Source organism: Chrysemys picta, chromosome 1, assembly GCF_011386835.1.
Source record: "Chrysemys picta bellii isolate R12L10 chromosome 1, ASM1138683v2, whole genome shotgun sequence".
In the NCBI taxonomy this organism is placed as follows: Eukaryota; Metazoa; Chordata; order Testudines; family Emydidae; genus Chrysemys; species Chrysemys picta.
Window position 1 is genome coordinate 104305307 of NC_088791.1, and position 20176 is coordinate 104325482.

At 41.8% G+C, this 20176-nt stretch overlaps 2 protein-coding genes across 4 annotated transcripts in view; one reads left to right on the forward strand and one right to left on the reverse strand.

Moving 5' to 3' along the window:
• The window catches only part of RAB19 (RAB19, member RAS oncogene family), a 34180-nt gene extending 21213 nt beyond the window's left edge, over positions 1-12967 (forward strand). Inside the window, exon 4 of the mRNA XM_024107775.3 lies at positions 8822-12967. Within this exon, the coding sequence (XP_023963543.1) occupies positions 8822-8835 (14 nt within the window). The 3' untranslated portion in view covers positions 8836-12967. The remainder of the gene's footprint in view (positions 1-8821) is intronic.
• MKRN1 (makorin ring finger protein 1) overlaps positions 1-20176 on the reverse strand; it is a 32038-nt gene that overhangs the window by 6054 nt on the left and 5808 nt on the right. For all 3 annotated transcript variants that reach the window (XM_005296389.5, XM_042851735.2, XM_005296391.5), the window contains exons 2-3: positions 8907-9035; positions 6832-7058 (exon numbers count right to left, since the gene is read on the reverse strand). In XM_005296389.5, coding sequence (XP_005296446.1) covers positions 6832-7058; positions 8907-9035 — 356 coding nt within the window. The remainder of the gene's footprint in view (positions 1-6831; positions 7059-8906; positions 9036-20176) is intronic.

Consider the following 20176-nt stretch of genomic DNA (forward strand, 5'->3'; position numbering starts at 1 on the left):
ATTTGATATGGGAAAGAAAACAATCCAATATAAAACAAAGAGGACACGATCTGGAGGCTCTTTCCTTAAAGGAATGAGAAACATTTCCACTTTAGGGCATAAGATTTCCAATGGACAGCTTACAAGATTCTAATGTAATTTGCTGGACTTCTTCCAAGAGCAATCTTCATCTACTAAACTCCAAGATGTAAAATGCCAGAGGAAGGAATTATGGATCTGGGTGCAGGTTCAATCCTCCTTTGCGAGATAACAAGTCTGGAAAAGAAGAGAAGAATCACCTGTTGCTCCTCTGCCAGAATGAGACCTAGAACCAGAACTACTTTATAATCTGGTACTACAAGAATTGTGTGTTGCCTCTTGCATCTCCTCTACAAGAACCACAGGCAAAAGAGCGGAGGGGGAAATAAGGTCTCCACCCCCATGGAGCAAAAAAGTATGGGGCAGGCATCACTGCTTTTGTGCAAATTGTCAGGCATTTGGTATTCTCTGCAGAAGCAAATAAGTATTTCTGGATGCCCCCACTTCAAGGTAAATTGAAGCACAAATGGCTTACTTTAAAGATCAGTCATATTGATCCTGGCTCAGCTTGTTTGCTATGGATTTTTTTTTTTTTTTGCCCCAGGCAAGTGAAAGACAAAAGAATGACTTAATTCTCAACTCACTAATCTCAAAGAATTGCTTCTTAACAAAGAGCAAGCTCTCCAGTTGCTCCCCTTCTTCAATCCTCCATGCATCATGATACTACATTGGGATGAAGGGACCTCCGTTGGTGTACACGTAACTCTCCTCGCTGAGAAAAAAAAAAAAAATTTGGTCCAGCAGGCTGTTGAGTGAGCCTGCAAGCTATTCTTTCATCTGCATCAAGGGAAGGAAGCAGCTTTCAAGATGTTTACAATGGAGAAATGGGGTAGATCCTGGATCATGAAAATTTCCACTCCACACTGCTTGGCTGTTCTTCTCAGCCACTCCACAGACTAGTCTGGTACCCCCAGCATGGCTTGCCTCACAGATTAGGAAACACTAGGTTACGGTGAAATGCCTAAGTGCTGGAAGTGAATTGCCAAGCTTGAACCTCAAGAGTATTTCCTGGGTGTTTGCTACTCCAAACATACATGAAGCATACAACTCAAAGACCTTAAGGCTTCCAGACTAATCTTGAGGAAAAGTATTGTTGCTTTTCAAGTTACTGTGCATAATTTTCCATGAAAGCTTGAATCTGAACTTTACAGAAACAACCTGGAAGCTCTGAGATACAGATGTCTTCTTAAGGTCACTTTCAGAACATCACATGTATCAGATATATTGTTAGCAGCACACATTATCTTTAGCAGTTTCCTGACAGTCCCAAGTAACAGTTTTCATTTCTCTTGACTAACAATAATATTCTAAGAAGGGCAGGAGGTTGGACTAAAGGTGCAAATCATAATTTTGCCTTAACACTATGATAAATGGCAATCTTCATGAAGAACCAGAAAAAGAACACAACTGCATTGGCTCTTATCCATTTGACCTAGTGTCCTCGAATTATTTTCCAGAGGTGCTGATCTTGCAGCCTTGAAAGACCTGATCTTCTTGTCCAAATAATGGCTGTCAAAACCAGTTGAGAACTTGCAGTCAGGCAAGTCCTTGTGGCCCTGAAAAAGGTTCTTTGCTACTGAAACAAATGGCTAGCTGCAACAGAAGCTTTTTTGTAGACGCCATAAGGCACACTAATATTTCCCTCTTTTGATTTCCAGGACTCTATTTTTAAAGCTAGCTATCTTTTAAAGTTCTCTTGGCACCTAAAAATGCAGATAGTCCTCTTTGAAAATCCCACAAGATGCTCATCTGCAGCTTTATGTACCGGATACCTTTAAAAATCTCCCAACATACTAAAGATTTTGTCTTTTCCTGAACTGCATATACAAAAAGTTCCCAAGATCTAGTATCATTGGCATGTATTAAAACAGGAAGAAGCTGGGATATGTTCCTCATGCAAGTTGGAAGAAATCTCCTTAGTCATGAGTTCCTCTTCCTCTCCAATTCCAAAAAGTGTCATTTTAATATGTAGGTACTCAGGAGGAATTGCCCCCGGAGCTAGTATATTGTTTGTGTCCTCCCCCCCCACAAGTACTGCTCAGAATCCAGCGATTGATGAGCATTTTTTACTCCTGGGAGAATTTTGTGTCACTGTGTGTGTGCAGAATTCATATCCCATACAGATTTCTTTGCTTCCCCACAGAAAAATGACTTCTGATGGGAAAGCAAAGGGAAGCTGCAAGAGTGGTCATGCGCTCCTCCCCCCTCCCCAGCAGCACAGGCAGGCTGGCTTGGGTGACAAATCACTGCCGGGGGTGGGAGGCAGTTGCGCAATGGGGGGGGGGGGGCAGACAGACAGACAGACTGTCCCTCTCACTCACTATTGCAGCACACTCAGCATAGAGGGGCAGGGCTTCAGGGTGTTTCTGAGGAGGTAGGCATGGGGCAGGCTCTGTCCCCTCAGGCAGAGCAGAATGTAGCAGCCTGCCTGCTTAGTGAATTGTTCCCATTATCTTTGTGAATTCCCCTAGGAGTATAAAACAGGTGTAAAAGTTTTAAGGCTCCTTCACATTGCCAGAGAGGTGTAAAAGAGCCTTACTGTAAAGGACAGTATGGCCTTATAAATGCTTATGGTGCTTTCATGATTAGAACTGGTCTAAATTTTTGGACTGAAAAAATTTCCTATCAAAATGTGCTCCGTGAACTGTTTGCTACTGACTTTCTGGAGATGGTCAGTAGCCAATATAAATTGTGAATTCGATTTCCCAGCCCTCACTTGCTCTTCAGTTTCCTATGCGGTAACACTGAGCATATGGCTGCATATATTTGTTGACTAATAATTAGAAATAAAGGGTCAAACCTAGCTACATTACTATTTGGCAAGGGGGCTTGGGGATTTCCTCCAGTGCTCCTGACTCCCATTCACCGTCCACCTTATTGTAGTTTAAATAAATTACCGAAATAATTGAAATCAGAGTGATTATATTGTGTTATTTTGACAAATAAAATAAGCAGAATTTTAAAATATTGTGCGCAGAACTTTTAATTTTTTGGTGCAGAATTCCCCTAGGAGTAACTTTTGTAAATTAAAATAAATACCCTGAAGAACTCCAAGGAATAGAAAGTATTTTTTAAATAAAAGGATGTGGAATGAGACTGGGGGAATGGAAAGTTATTTAGGAACATAGGACTAGGAGAGGCCTCCGGGGTCAACGCCAATCCCCTGCTATTGCAGACAACCTCCCATATACAGTAACTTCTCACTTAATGTCCTTCTGCTTAACACTGTTTCGAAGTTACGTCACTGCTCCATTAGGGAACATACTCGTTTAACGCTGGGCAATGCTCCCTTATAACGTCGTTTGGCTGACTTTACAAGCGAGCATTGCACAAGTTCCTCTTCTCCGCCTCTGCCTCCTCCCTTCCTCCCAGTGCTTCCCCTGCCGCCAATCAGTAGTTTGACAGTGCTTAGGACTTTCTGGGAGGGAGGGAGGGAAGGAAGGAGGGAGTGGGGAAGCTGCCTCCCCCCCCAGCACTTTCCCCTTCAAAGCCAGCTGGAGAGAAGTGGCACTTTGAAGGGGAAAGCGCCGCTTCTCTCCGGCCGCTGGCTGCGCGGCTGCCCCTGCTCCTCCTGAGTCCTCCGGCCCGTGCTCACAAGGCCGCATTCTGAAAGGGGCTTTAGAGCTGCAGGCCAGGGCCCGGGGCCCCCTTCACCCAAGGCCCTGCAACCCCTAAAGCCCCTGCATTCCGGGTGGCCCTGCCTGCTGGGGGGCTGGGGGGCGGAAGAGCTCCCAGAATCACGGCCATGGGGGCGGTGCTGCGCTACACAGAGCCACCTGCACACCCCCTGCACCAAACAGGAGCTGCCCCAGGTAAGTGCTCTGCACCTCCTGCCTGCCCCAGCTCTGAGCCTCCTCCCGCACCCCCACCCTGAGTGCCTCCTACACCCTAACTCCCTCTCAGACCCCGCACACACACCCCGAGCGCCCCCTGCACCCTAACTCTCTCCCAGACCCTGCACCCCCAGTCCTGAGCCCCAGGGGAAGCCAGGGGCACCTCCCCACCACTGTACAGTACTGTACTGTATACTGCCTTTTGTCTGCCCCCCCAACATTTTCCTTGGAACCTAACCCCCCGCCTTTACATTAAATCTTATGGGAAAATTGGATTAATTTAACATCATTTCACTTAAAGTTGTATTTTTCAGGAACATAACTACAATATTAAGTGAGGAGTTACTGTAATTCCATTCAGAAACTTACCAACCTCCATCTTAAAACTAGTTAGGTTGTTAGTCCCCATTGTTAGCTCCCTACTGTTCCAGAACATCACTCCTCAGAGGACTAAAAATCACGTTCTAATTTCCAGCCTGAATTTATGGGCAGAGCTATCCATTTGTTCTTATGTCAACATTATCCTTTAGCTTAAATAGCTCTTCTGCTGTTTAACTCCCCTAGCCCCTGCAATGTATTTACAGAGCAATCATAACCATTCTCAGCCTTCATTCTGCTAGGCTAAGCAAGCCATGCTCTTTTGGTCTCCTCTCATAAGTTAGGTACTCCATTCTCCTGGTAGCCCTCCTCTGCACCTGTTCCAATTCCCCCCCCCCCTTTTTTTTTAAATATTTTAAAACCTGCACATGCAGGACTTGGCTCCTCCTGGCCAGCATCCTGGGCCAGAGGTTCTTGGGCTTTCCTGGGGTGCCGGCCCAGCCAGAGGCAGTGGGGGAAGGAAGAGCCCGCCAGCCAGGCTGTTGGTGAACTGAGTGCTTTGACCAGGGGCTGGGGGGCAAAGCAGGGAGTGGACAGTGAGAGGGGGAGCGCATAAAGGGCTGATGGGTGGGCAGCAGAGGCGACATGTAACCGGCTGCCGCCTGCCCACACTCGCCTGCCCACACTCACCAGCTACCACAGCACACAGCCAGCACTGGCAGGAAACGGGACGGGGCCCTGCTGGCCAAGAGTCGGCACACAGGAGGTGGAGCATTGATGGACCAGCACGGGGAGCAGCCAGCCCCACGCACTGCATCTTCACCCCAGCCACTAGCCTTTCACACCCACTCCCATCCCCACTGATGGCCACTAGACCCCCTCCCCCACTCCAGCCAGCAGGAGGACCCGCCAGTACTGATGGTGTGTGTGTGTGGGGGGGGAGGGAGATAAAAATGGGCAATTGTCCCATATCTTTTAAGAAAAAGTTAGGACACCTGCAGGAGGGCTTAAATACAGGACTGCCCCTTTAAAAATGGGACATCTGGTCCCCTAACCGGATGACACCCCTGTTCACAGCAAAAATTCTTGTTAGTCCCGAAATGCATGACCCTGCACTTTATACTATTAAAGTTAATTCAATTTCTATTACTCCAGTCCTCAAAGTCATCCAGTTCTTCCAGTATCATCCTCTGTATTGATGATGCCTCTCAGCTTTGTTAGACTCATGCTCTGGTGACCCTGAGTCTCCATAAATTGTGTCCCTGACCAAGCATGGAGAGGACCCAACCTCAGTAAGACCAAGCAGGTTAAGAATATTGGCCAGACAGCATTCCTAAATGTCAAGGCACTGAAGAAGAAACATCAAAACACACAGCTCTGCTCTCAGATCCAGTATTCAACTGATTTCACAAGCAGAAGTGTTTTGGGTTCTTTTGTATTTTTTTTAAACTATGTGCCCCTTTGCTCCAGTAAAAGCAGAGATCAGCATACTGTCACTATAGATAAGAAGCACTTCAAGGGAAAACAGGTGGATCTTTATTCCTGTGGACCTACTGGAACATCCAAGCTACATGGACCAAATGATCATCTGCAGTCACCAATTCTGATACCTCCAGAACAGAATTCACCTGCAAGATGACTGCCTTCAAATCAAACAGCCCCAAAAGCTGCCCTTTCCTTGGAGTCTTAACTGTGAAATTATTCCCAGTTCACACTAACAGCAGAGGTAGATGGTGGACTCAGTATGCAGATGAGGGCAGCAAGGGTTGCTGCAGGAACAGAATGGGTCTAAAAAAAATCTCAGAACTATAATGAGTCAACCCCAAAGTTCCCTCCACCCCAGCCATAATGGTGTGGTGGTAACAGCTACTCATACTCCAAGGTCTTATTTGAAGTTTTTGTTGCCCTGATTCACAGATGCTATATGGCCAGGCAGCAACACCTCTTCTAATTAAGCATTTTCAGCCAGCTTGTTTCCACCTGGGCCTGGGAATAAAGGCAACACAAAGATTCTTCAAGGCAGACCAGACAACAGATGTACTGATCACATATATTTTGGTAACAAGAGCACCCTCTTGAAATCTGATTTCTTGCCATCATCATCCATGGTTTTCTACGAAAAGTCAATTATAGAAAGATAGATTCTTTTCTTTCTAGTGTTTAATATTAAAAATTTGTATATGTACAACAAACACATTCACCACTTCTGTAAGGGGAGAGAGAGGGAACTTGAAGGAGAAGATTCTGCAACCTACTTAGACCGGGGGGGGCCGGGGAAGGAAGGAACTGAGGAATTACAGGGTGAGTCCTTCATTATATAGGTTCTAGAACATTTGGGTCTGTGCCCCAGGTGCTCCATTGTCCCCAATAACTGCTATGGAATCACTGCACTGCCCATGCAAGTGTGCGCGAGCCAACTTCAGAATAGGGGGATCAATTAAAAACAATTCATGAAGAAGAATATATTCCACTTTAAAAATACAAACATTCACACTCATTACAGATGGCTTAAGATGACAAAACACTGAACAAGTAGTTTGCATACTGCATGTAATTTGTGAACCCACAAAAGAAAATTACCGTTATCCCATGATCAGCTTACCACGTCCACAATATGGCTGCCCAGGGACAAATTCTACAGCATTCACCCAGTCTTCAGCACCTGCTCCTGTAGCTGCCAGATCTGTATCTTCAATGTCAGTCTCACCAGTGCTTGCTTCAAGTGCTTCAGGGAGAGACGGGAGGTCCGAAGATGCTGATGGATAAGTTTTTGCAGCTGGATTCACAGTAGTCACTTCTTCCCGCTTCAATGGCTTGGTATGTTCATATCTAAAATTAAATGCCGCATGTGAACTCAGTAAGAAGTCACCCATACAATAGCCTTGTACAAAGGACTGATATGCAAGTACAGGGAGATGGAGTCACTGAGGCATAATACCAGAGGTGCCCTAGATATCCCAGAGCTAGATGAGAAAAGTGACCCTTTACATAAACAGATACAGTTTACTTTAAAAGCTACCAGCACTGTTTAAGGGGACAGTAGCTATTGGTGATTTTGCAGGAGATGAAGCAGTCCACAGCAAATTTGCCTGTGTGCTTCTTACAACTGCTTATTTCAACCATATTTGAAGCTGGCCCTTTCAAAGCATATGCAGGTATGCCATTATTGAATACTTTCTACTTGCTCAACATTTCATCATTGTGCCTCATTCAGATACCCTTCTGTCTAACTTCAGACATTAAAAACCAAACAGCTACTTTGACTCAGTAAACATACTTTCACCTGCCCCATCCAAACTCCTTGGCCTTACGTACATGATGAACACAAAAGGTGTCACTATTTACTAATGAGAGCCCTTAATTCCCTATCCACCAAGAGACTGAAAATGTTGCTTCCTTAGAAGTCCAAGTCCTGCCAGCCCTCAGGCTCCACAGACTAGAAAATTAGTTTCATTCGCAGATCTGAGATTTATTTTTCTGTTAATATTTCAGAGATATTTGCCAAAGATATTTACACTGATGGGAACAGTTAATGAAGAAGATCCAATTGTTAAAATATAAAAGGCGGAGAAGTGCTCAGTCTGACTGGAGAGGGTGTCCTAGTTCGGTGTAAATCAGTAACATTCTCAAAGGGAAGTCAACCATGCCTCTCAGCATGGTTCCCTTACTCTTTCAATTGACCATCTTAAGCCTTCACACCTATGCACATCTTCAAATGGATGACGACTAAGTGGTATAGGCCAGCATATTAAAATGGCTGTTCAGAGATTTCCCCCGGTTTACATTCATATAATAGTAATTCCACTATCCATGAGAGAGAAAAAAGATTAGATTTTGTACTAGGTTTTATTTTGAGAACACTGTTTCTTCAGTGTGCAACTGTACACAATCATGCTATAAATATTTGACTATATGCAGGTTTCAATAACTAGGGTGTTAAGTCAGAGACTTAGAGTAGTCTTTGAAGTTTATTCAATTTATGACTGTTTAGCCTTGCTAAACCCGGTCCACACTGGGACAATTTCAAAATCCTTTGCATGCACACTCCTCTTGTTGGAGAGTTACAGGCCTCTTATTTTAAGTAAGGTTAAGTTTGCATGAGCAAGTTCGCATCTGTTTGCACAAACAATACTTTACATGCCTCGCTACTATACTTCAAAGTTATATTCCCTAGAGAGGGCCTCAAAAGGGTCACATGCTCACTTTTCAACAGCTATGAGTACAATCAGAAGCACTGCTGAAAGGGGAAATCGGTTATTTCTGAAGACAATGACCCACTTACCAAGTGTAACTGATTATCTCACCAGCCCTGTCAGTTTGAAAGTCATCTAGATTTTGACAAATATATCTAATTATGCAATTATTAGATCTGAATTCTGCTTGTGTCTGAACAATGGTCTCCTCCCTCCCTTTGCTGTTTATTCCTGCTGTGAAGTAAGCAATACATTTGAGATATCACTGTAGGACTCAGCAAAAGGGAGGAGGTGGGCTGTGAAGGAGAGATTCTTATTAAAACAATTTGGCAGTTTCAATGGAATATAGGAAAATATTGCTCAAGTTTTGTTTTATCTCTTATTTTCTCCCATTAATAGACATCCTCTGTTGAGTCTTCCACACTGGAACTTGTGGATGAAAGCCCCTCTTTCAAAGAAGTAACATTCAGCAATATTTCCTTACCGGCAACGATCTCCGTAAGCACAGCATCCTCGCTGATAATACCTGCACACCATAGCAGACTGACTTGTGGAGAGATCATGAGAGTAACGGCAGTTGTTCCCTTCCTTGCAAACCCCATGCATGAAATACCTGCAAGACAGAAGATTACAGAAGTGAACCAATGAAGAGAGTTGTGCAGATTAGGATTTTCAGATATATTACCATCCAAAGTAAATGTAAATTAAGTGAAAGCAATGTTGAATTAATAAGAACTTCAGTAGTAAAGAGTGATGAGCTCTTGGACCACATGCCACTGTAAGGCTATAAATAAAGTTTAAATGAAGGTGGTTAAGAGTAAATCATGGTGAGAGGTACCCCACTTTAAATGCACTTTGGCTGTACTTTTAAATTTAAGATTATGTTGTTAGACTGCCAAGAAGAAAAAAAAGCCAGTGAGCCACATGGTGCAAAGGGTAGCAAAACCCAGGAGAAGGAAATTGGAACACCAATTCTGTGAGGAGAGTAGCAGTTTATTCTCTCACTTTGACCCAGGTACCACAGAAGCCCACCAATGGCTCTGGGCCACGGAAAAGCCAGGGGGCTGAAATCTACCTGAAAGATACTGTTTGTTCAACCAGCTGTAACACCACCTCTAATAATGCAAGCTCTATCACTAAGGCCTTCAGTGCTGTCACTGACAAGACCACATCAGCAAAGTTTCTGAAGGAGCTAAGCTGCCATAGTGAAGTCAGGATCCGAAGGAACCTTGCAGAGGTATTCCGCCTCAATAGTATGCTTCTGCTGCCGGCAAGCGTCATGAAATCAGCACTAGTTTTGGGCCATCAGTGAATTCAGATAGCTGAACTCTGGCAATCCTGCTCCTTACTGGATGATTTGGAAGAAACTGAGGGTACGTCTATACTTACCTCCGGGTTCGGCGGTAAGCAGTCCATCTTCTGGGATCGATTTATTGCATTTTGTCTAGACGCGATAAATCGATCCCGGAAGTGCTTGCCGTCGACGCCGGTACTCCTGCTCCGCGAGAGGAGTACGCGGAGTCGACGGGGGAGCCTGCCTGCTGCGTGTGGACCCGCAGTAAGTATCTTGTAGTTCGAACTAAGGTACTTAGACTTCAGCTACGTTATTCACGTAGCTGAAGTTGCGTATCTTAGTTGGAACTGGGGAGTGAGTGTGGACCAGCCCTGAGTTTCCTACCCCATATAGATAGTGAAGCTCTTCATGCAACCTTTAAAGATAATGTTCAAAGTTAGCCTAAATAGTGTAAACAAAATTCACTTGAATATCATGGTTATAATTAAACTTAACGCAACATTGTTCTTGAGATTCAGAAGTCAGGAAAGGCAAAGTTCTGACTGCATAACAGTCACATTGGACATATTTTAGAATACCATATATGGTGCTTACTTATGCCTACATATGTCCCTGAAAGGCAGCTTGAGATAACATTATGGCTCAAACTGTAAACACAAGTATAGATTCATATTCAAGATACTAGAAATTGAGTCATGACACAAGTGTTCAGATTCCAAAGTGAGCATTTATAAATTTATATTAAGGTAAGATAATCTTTAAATTTAGCTGGAAGCAATAAGCTAAACAGAACACATTATTACATCCTGAGAGACTGAACTGGAAAAAATAGCAACTCGAACTTCTTCCATTTTATAAGTAAAGTTGCTTCTCAAATTTAGCTATCAGAAACTCTTGACAACTATACTGATTTCAATATATTGAATATTTTTGAGAAAGTCAATAAACTAGAAATGTTCAAGAGAGGGTGTAAATTTGAGACAACACACCCCACCCACAATTTACCATCTCAGGATCAAAATATACAAGTTGGTTTATAGCAATGAACCCTCGTACGATCCTTCAACAAAGACCGATTTAGTCATTTTACCTAGGGTGCCCCTGAATTCTAAGTTAGTCCTAATGACACACTGCCTTGTAGCAACAGCTGTTTCTGAAGGGCTGGAATTGCACATACATGGAGAACTAATTAATTTGGTTGTAACGTGATTTAAATACAGATTCTTGGTGGCCTTTCAAGTTTTAACTAGGTTTTATGAAACTTATGTGATCATCAAGGTCTGTGGGAGATTCTGCTGATGTGTCAAATGGAAATCAGCACAGTTGGAATTAGTAGTTGGACCAAGCAGATTTCTTTAGGAGCCCCTCCATCCCCGATTCCCAGCATGAAGGCTAGACTCCATCTTTAAGCCAGTCTTCTTTCTGCCTCCTAATAAGCAGAACTGGCTTGAAAAGCTACGTGAGACACAATAGCACATGGAGAGAAACTAAAAATATACTCAAAACTCAACTGAGTAATTTGGATGGCCAGGACTGAGGCCAGAGTGGAATATGTGAACTGACCAGAGTCGAACTGGAAGAGGCTACCAGGAAAGGTTATGAGTGTGTACAACTGTAACTGTTGGTTCTTCAATAACTCCATATTAAGCACCAAAATGATTCAAGTTCTGGAATTCATCTTGTTAAGCCAGGAAAGCCCAAACTTGTCAGATGCCAAGCACCCTCAACTCCCATTGAAGTCAATGGGAGCTGAGAGAACACAATATCTTGCAGGACCAAGTCTCAGGTTTCTACCAAAGATTTTTTTGAAATTGGATTTTAAAAGTGATCCCTTGCACACTGAAGAGGGTCATTTAATCCCACAAGAGAAAGCTTGTCACACAGCAGTGGCCAAGACTTGTATCAGCACAATTTGGAACATGGAGGATGTAAGTAGCCAGCTGATTCACGCTCCACTTCTGTGAAACCTGTTTAGAAATGAAGATATGGCAATCAAACACAGTGAGATGGTCCTCCTATATTCTACAGCATATTGGACATAAATTCTGCAGACATTTCAAATGCCTGCTGCAATGTAAAATGAAAAAGCACAAACACAAGCCCCACTTCCACCCCAGTGAAAGACTTTGCTTATAAATTTTGAATGGTTGGCGTTGTCCTTAGACTATTTTCCTCACTTTATTTTATTATGAGCCAAATGCCCCACCATGCTCCAGAAGTAGTTCACACCCCATCTGCAATCCACATGCATATCACCTATTGAGCCGGACCTCTACTTCACCCACTTTTCACAAGACTTAACGTAGTGTTAGCCTTTTTTGACTGCAACTGTGCAGTAGAAGTTTTTCTGAAAACTATCCACAGTGACTCCAAGATCTCTTTCTTGGGTGGTAATAGCTAATTTTGGACTCATCATTTTATGTATATGTATAGTTGGGATTATGCTTTCAAGTGTGCATTACTTTGCATTTATCAACACTGATTTCATCTGCCATTTTGTTGTCCAGTCAGTCACCGTTTTGTGAGATCCCCCTGTAACTCCTTGCCGTCTGCTTTGGACTTACCGATCTTGAATAATTTTGTACTGTCTGCAAACTTTGCCACTTCACTGTTCAATATGTTCATTAATGACCTAGAAAAGAGACTGAACTGCACATATCCGAGTACAGAGCCTTGGGTGGATTGCACTGTTCACCTCTCTGCACCGTGAAAACTGACTATTTATTCTTACCTTTTGTTTCCTATCTTTTAACCAGTTACTGATCCATGAGAGGACCATCCCTCTATCCCTTGGTTATTAAGCTTCCTAAAAAACCTTCAATGAGGTACCTTCTCAAAGGCTTTCTGAAAATTCAAGTACACTACATCAAGTAGGTCACCCTTATCTACATACTTGCTGACTCCCTCAAAATAATACTAATAGATTGGTTGAAACTATAGTAAAGAAAAGAATGATTAGACACATACATAAACTCAAATTGTTGGGGAAGAGTCAACATGGCTTTTGTAAAAGGAAATCATGCCTCACCAATTTGTCTGGTACTGAAGTTAGGCTCACTGGCCTGTAATTATGAGGATCACCTCACCGGCATTGCATTAGTTCCCTTCTAGTCATCTGTTGCAAAGGCTTGTTTCAGCAGTAGGTTACAGACCTCAGTTAGTGGTTCTGCAATTCCATATTTGAGTTCCTTCAGAACTCTTGGGTGAATACCATCTGTTCTTGATGACTTATTACTTTTTAAATTTATTAATTTGTTCTAAAAAATCTCTTATATTGGCACATCATTGTTGGACAGCATTTAGATTTGTCACCCAAAAAAGGATAGCTCTATCTGGGTTTCCTCCTCATATCCTTTGCAGTGGAGACCGAAGCAAAGAATTCATTTAGCTTCTTTGCAATGGCCTTGTTTTCCTTCAGCGCTCCCATAACACTTTGGTCATCTAGTGGCCCCACTGCCTGTTTGCCAGGCTTCCTGCTTCTGAGGTACTTAAAAAATAATTTCTTACTGTTAGTTTGTGTGTCTTTGGCAAGTTGCTTCTCAAATTCTTTATTGGCCTGCCTTCTTATATTTTTACACTTAACCTGCCAGAGTTTGTGAATGTTAATTATTCTCACTAGAATTTGATTCTGAATTTGAAAGGATGCCTTTTTTGCCTCTAATGGCCTCCATTATGCAGCTGTTTAGCCATGGTGACATTCTTTTGGTCCTCCTACCATCTTTTTGATTTGGGGTATACATTTAGTCTGAGCCTCTATTGTGCGTTTAAAGTAGTCTCCATGCTGCTTGCACGCATTTTATCCTTGTGACTGCTCTTTTTAATTTCTGTCTAGCTAGTGTCCTCAGGACTTGTGTAGTTGCCCCTTTTAAAGTTAAATGTCATTGTGGTGAGGTTTTTTGGTATCCCTCCCTCCAAAAAGGATGCTAAGCAAAATTTAATTATATTATGGTCACTATTACTGAGCCGTTCAGCTACAGCTACCTCTTGAACTAGACCCTGTGCTCCACTTAGGACTAAATCAAGAATTGCCTCTCCCCTTGTGGGTTATAGGACTAGTTGCTCCAAGCAGCAGTCATTTATAGTGTCTAGAAATTTTAAAAATAAATAAATATATCTCTGCATCGCGCCCTGAGGTGACTGTCAGTCAATATGAGGGTAGTTGAAATCATCATTATATCGTTTTCTGGTTTTGTATCCTCTTTAACATCCCTTAGCATTTCACAACTGCTGTCATCATCCTGATCAGATGATCTGTAGTATAATCCTACTGCTATAATCTTATTATTAAAGCATAGAATTTCTATCCACAGAGATTCTATGGTACGGTTTGATTCATTTAAGATTTTAATCTTGACACCCCACCCCCCCACACTTTTTTTTTTTTTTTTTAAAGATAAGGCCACTGCTTTAGCAGCATGACCTCTTCACCAATATGACCTCTATCATTCCTATTTGTACTCCATTTCCATTTTTAATTTTTTAAATTTTAAGTGTAACCAACTGTGAATTGCCTGGATAGAAGACTAAGTATCCTATTGAAGATTTTCACTTAACAGAATTATTTACAACCTTAACTATAACTTAAAGCTCACCTCAGAAGAGAACAAGTATGTTTGTAACCAACTATTCCAAAAAGTGGTCACCTCCACATTTGAGTGCAGATCGTCATAGTCTTGAATTATACGTTTATATTTGCTTTTTCAGTAGCTCCTGTTATACATCAAATGTCTTATCAATAGTACAACTATTAGTCAAGTCAATATGCAACATTTCCTTCCCATGGATTTGGAAGGTCTTTCTAATAGATTTGTCTGTTCAGTACACCTCTACCCCGATATAACGCGACCCGATATAACACGAATTCGGATAGAATGCAGTAAAGCAGCGCTCTGGGGGGCGGGGCTGCGCACTCCGGTGGATCAAAGCAAGTTCAATACAACGCAGTTTCACTATAACGCGGTAAGATTTTTTGGCTCCCGAGGACAGCCTTATATAGGGATAGAGGCATATATCAGTTCTGAATTTAGTGTACTTTATTCTGTCTCCAAGTAGCTCCATTTTCTTTATTCAGCCACTGTCTTCACCCTTTTCACTTCAGTGACACTGACCTCTATGTGGGCCCTGTGAAAATGGATCTAGTTCCTCTTCAGAGGATGCCCAATGCCAACTAAGGAGAAAATATGTATACAATTGTTATTAGCACCTTTTGACATTTTAAGGTGCTGCCTGGGGTCTGTGCCAATCTTTAAATTCAGAAAGCCACACAAATCTGTCAGATCATGCTAGTTTGTATTAGTTTAGTGTCCTAGGACTCAAAGAAACTTGCATGCTTATTATGAACTAAAAAAATCTCTCATTTTATTTCTGAACATACTATCTATTTTAAGAACAGGAGTACTTGTGGCACCATATTTTTCTTCCTTCCTTTTTTCTTATCCACCTGAAAAAGATATATTTTTCTATTTGTTTCAGATTAAGTTAACAAGCTAACCAGGCTCCATGGCCACTTCATTGTACTCCAGTAACAGATACCAGGGACAGAATTCGTTAGTTTAACTGAGTTCCCTCTGCTGACTAGGCAGCTGCTTCTAAAGCATAGATAAACGATCTAAGTTTTCAACAAAGATGGTGAATTGAGAAGTGGGTATATGTGTATACAGATCATTCAAAAGATGTTATGAGCCAGTTTGTATAATTTTTATAGGTAGCAATATAAAACTTCACTAGGATCAAATAAATTGAGTTAGTAGTCCATTGGGGGGGGGGGGGGGGAGGGGAGAGGAGAGAGACAATAAAGAAGTGTGAGAACACACAAAAACATTTGAAATTAACATTAGAATTCCTAAATCAGAGAATCCAGGTCAATTACAGAGAAATCTACTATAGTCATTCGGACACCCTCTTGGAAAGAATTATTCTTCTAAAAATAGAAGGAAAACACAGTGAGTTTAATAAAGGCTAGTATTCTCCTTTCAAGAAGATAGCATTTCATGGAAGGATCAGAATACTCAGTAAAAACAGTCTTTTAAAACAGTTGTTTCATGAGTGCTCTTTATTCAGAAGTGACAATTAATTCCTAAATGGGAGGGTTATGTGTTATTCACAAAAAAAAAAAAAAAAAAAAAAAAAAAAAAAACACAAGACTATATTCAAATACAGATATGTAACTGACAAAATCTAGATATTATAATTTATTACCAAGATACCAAGTTATTCACCTAGCCATTGTCTATCTGTTCCCCCCACAAAACAGTTGTTATTCTTCTGCAAGTCTTACACTGTCTAAGGAAGCAGCCAAACACCCATCAATACTGCTGTTATTAAAAAGAGTGAATGCTAGATTAGTTCTGTTCCATTCCCTTTAAGAACTACCATCCTCCAACAGGTATGCAAGAATTTACTTCAGGTAGAAATGGAAAATTGTTTGTTCTTAACATACAGAACACTTTGTACAAACTACTGTGGAAGCAGAGAAAAGAACTGACAGAAGGGAACTGCAATGCATGATGGTTGTTAGCAAGAGTCAGGCTTCGTAGAAGGGAACTGCAATGCATGATGGTTGTTAGCAAGAGTCAGGCTTCGTTAGCAAGAGACAGTCTTTGTTAGCAAGAGTCAAGCTAGCTGTGACCCTGATAACCCTGATAACGCGAGATTTGTAGAAGCGAGGATTGTGTGAGGATTGTGTGAGACGGGTGAGAAAGAGCTGTGTAAGAAGTCATTGTGACCTCAGTATAGATAAGGTGTAGAAGACCTTGTGTAGATAAGGTATAGAAACTAATTGTATGTAGGCAAGAGTCAAAACAAGTAAGGAAATGAGATATCAAGATGGCCTATGTATAAACAAAATGCAGCTGTCCCTCATTATTTCTGTAATGAAAGGTATAAATGCTTGCTGTAATTAGTTACCAGAGAGTGACCTGCTTGCTCTCTCCTCTGCACATGTGAGAGTTAATAAAGCATCTGACTTGCTGTACCTAAACAAAAATAGTGAGAACTCAGTTTTTCTCCGACACTACTATAGTGATCTAGCAAGCCATCATATCAGTTTCATTCAAATCCTCCAGTCTGCTTATGGAAAAAAGGACACTGTAATACATATCCTTATCTAAAGATTAAGTTGGGGATGCCCCAAAATAAAAGGGGCAAGAGAACCAATATTCATATTGCACTGTGAAAGTGTTAGAAGATATTAACAAATGATGGTCATTTTCCAGAAAAAGAAAGTTGAGGAGAAACTTATTATAAATATAAAAATGGTATAGTTTAAGTGACAATAGCTCTTAGTACAGTTAATAATATTTGTTTCTATATTTCTATCATATGGTTTGACAGACTCAGCCATATTTCTTGTAAACTGAGATTAAGAGAAACATTTCATGGGACTCATTAAGAAATTCTACTTTTTAGTTGAGTGCACAAAAAGTACCCCTAGATTTATGGTGCACTGCTTGTAACATTATTACCAACAAGCAACAACCCCACAGTAAGTTTCTGATAATTGGTCAAAGAATCAGTTAACACATAATTTTAACCCCTTCAGTTTTTGTTCCAAAAATACACAAGTGGAAGATCCACAAAAATGGAATAAAAGGGACAAACTAAGGTTCTTCACCCTGTTCACCTTGTCCTCCTCCCCGCCCCCCCAATCATCTAATGGACACCATACTTGTAATATACCATGGCTGAGTAATCAACAGATTAACAAATCATACATTCAAAGGAGGTGAAAACTCAGATGAGTGATAATTTCAAACGCAAGTGACATGAATTTTTTGTCTACCATTCTAGGCACTTTCCACCTGTTTGGATAAAACAATATCATTTACAGTTAGGGTATTCCCTAACTAGCCATAGGTATGAAGAATCTATACTAGAGGCTTTAACTGCCTCCCTCCCCCCCCAAAAAAAAATCAGCAAAAGGTACTACAATAGAACCTGCTTCAAAAAACATACAAGAATTCAAGCAGAATATTTGTTGGGAGACAGAGTCACACTATTACTAAGAAAGGAAGTAGCTCAAAATACTTGGGTTTGAAGAAATATTCTATAGCCAAGAGAAGGTTTTACTGAAAACTTCAAAGGATGGGAGCATGTCTAAAATATCCTCTACTTGATTAGTTGTAGTCGAGTGGCAGACCAGTTTTCCTTGGAGTGCCTAAGAGGTAATTTAAATTCTCTCTGAGTCAAACACTGAGTTGCTTATGGAAGGCATCCAACTAAAATTTATTTTATGTATTTAAAAAAAAAAATTGTATCCAACTTGTGATCTAGGGCTTGATCCTGCAAGATGGATTAGTCTCATGCTTAAAGTTAAGCAGGTGCTTACCTGCATTGTGACTGGGGCCAGAGAACTGAGCATCTTGCAAGAACAAGCCCCTGGCTGCTGATGGCATATCAAACAGTATTGATGCGCGCACAGTTCAATCTCTTCCCAAGACAAAATTGTTGTGGCACTCCCCCTCTAGAATGAGTTGGGTGCAGCTGATTATCCAACAAAACTTGAAGTGCAACTGTGGCGGGATCCCCAGGGTGCAACCTGAACTGTGGGACCGCTGAGCCCTCTGTCCTCCCAACCTGGGCTCCCTCTCACACTGATGCGTGACAAGCTGCAAACCGCTCCAGGTACTGCACTTACACAGACAGCCACAGGAAGGAACACACCCAGCTGAGTTACATGAATACTTCTTCCAGCCACTCATGAACTAACAATAGAGAGAGGCACCAGCCAATTCACCCAGTTCCCCAGCCTAGGGCCTAGAGCTGTACGATCTTACCTTGGTCAAAAGCCTGACCAGTGTACGTTTATTACCCAGTCCACCCCTCCCTTGACGTGGAGAGGACATGCACCAGCTTTTGTACACTGAGCAAAGGTTTCCCAAACACTTCAAGCAAAATACACTGTTTTTGGTAAAATATAAAACAGGTTTATTAACTACAAGTGGTACACATGAAAGGACAGAGATGGTTACCAAAGAAAATAAAAATAAGTGCACAATCTAAATCTTAAACCTTATCACACCAGACAGTATTTAGATCAAGCAATTTCTCACCCCCACTGGATGTTAAAGTCCTTAATACACAGCCTTCCCTCCTGAAGCCTGGACCAGTCTCCTCAGATGATCTTTTCTTTTCAGCATCCCTGTTGTTTCCAGCGTAGGTGGGCGAGGAGAAAGGCCCTCTCATGTTGCAACTGTTCCTTATTTTATACCCTTGGCCCATGTGCCTGGCAGACACTAACCCAGGCATGTCCTGGTGGGCTTTGCTGAGTCACAGTAAACAAGCAGCCCCCAGGTCACAATGCAGTTCCCCTTATGTGGTGTTTGCATAGTTGCATACAGTTGTAATGAGAACGAGGAGTACTTGTGGCACCATAGAGATTAACAAATGTATTTGGGCATATGCTTCCGTGGGCTAAAACCCACTTCATCGGATGCATGCAATGGAAAATACAGTAGGAAGATATATATACACACACACAGAGAACATGAAAAAATGGGTGTTGCCATACCAACTATAATGAAACTAATCAATTAAGGTGAGCTATTATCAGCAAGAGAAAAAAAACTTTTGTAGTGATAATCAGGATGGCCCATTTCCAACAGTTGACAAGAAGGTGTGAGTAACAGTAGGGGGAAAATTAGCATGGGGAAACGGTTTTTACTTTGTGTAATGACCCATCCACTCCCAATTGTAATGGGCGGTCAACACCCACCTGGCCAAGGATCCTTTGTCTGCCACTAGCAAACTTACAGCATATTTCGGTAACAATACAGCACAATCTCATAATTGTATTCACACTAGTGATAAACCTATTTAGACAAAACAGGTTTCAGCAGATTATGACCTTTCATATGATAACTCACATGGCATGCTTTGTATGAAATATCACAGCCATATATGAATGATGAATATGGGGGCTACAGGGTGTCATTCTGAGGTACAGAGTGTCATGGTAACTGTCAAGGTTCCTTCCCCACTCTGAACTATGGGGTACAGATCTGGGGACCCGCATGAAAGACCCCCTAAGCTTATTTTTTACCAGCTTAGGTTAAAACTTCCAAGGCACAAATTCCTTTCTAGCTTTAGTGTCGCTGCCACCACTAAGTGATTTAAACAAACATTTAGGGAGGGCCACTTGGAGCCCTACCTTCCCCAAATATCCCCCCCAAGCCCTACACCCCCTTTCCTGGGGAGGCTTGAGAATAATATCCTCACCAATTGGTACAGGTGAACACAGACCCAAACCCCTTGGATCTTAAGAACAATGAAAAATCAATCAGGTTCTTAAAAGAAGAATTTTAATTAAAGAAAAGGTAAAATCACCTCTGTAAAGGTAAAATCACCTCTGTAAAATCAGGATGGTAAATACTTTACAGAATAACAAAAGATTCAAGATTTAATTAACATTAAATTTGTTAGTCTCTAAGGTGCCACAAGTACTCCTGTTCTTTTTGCGTATA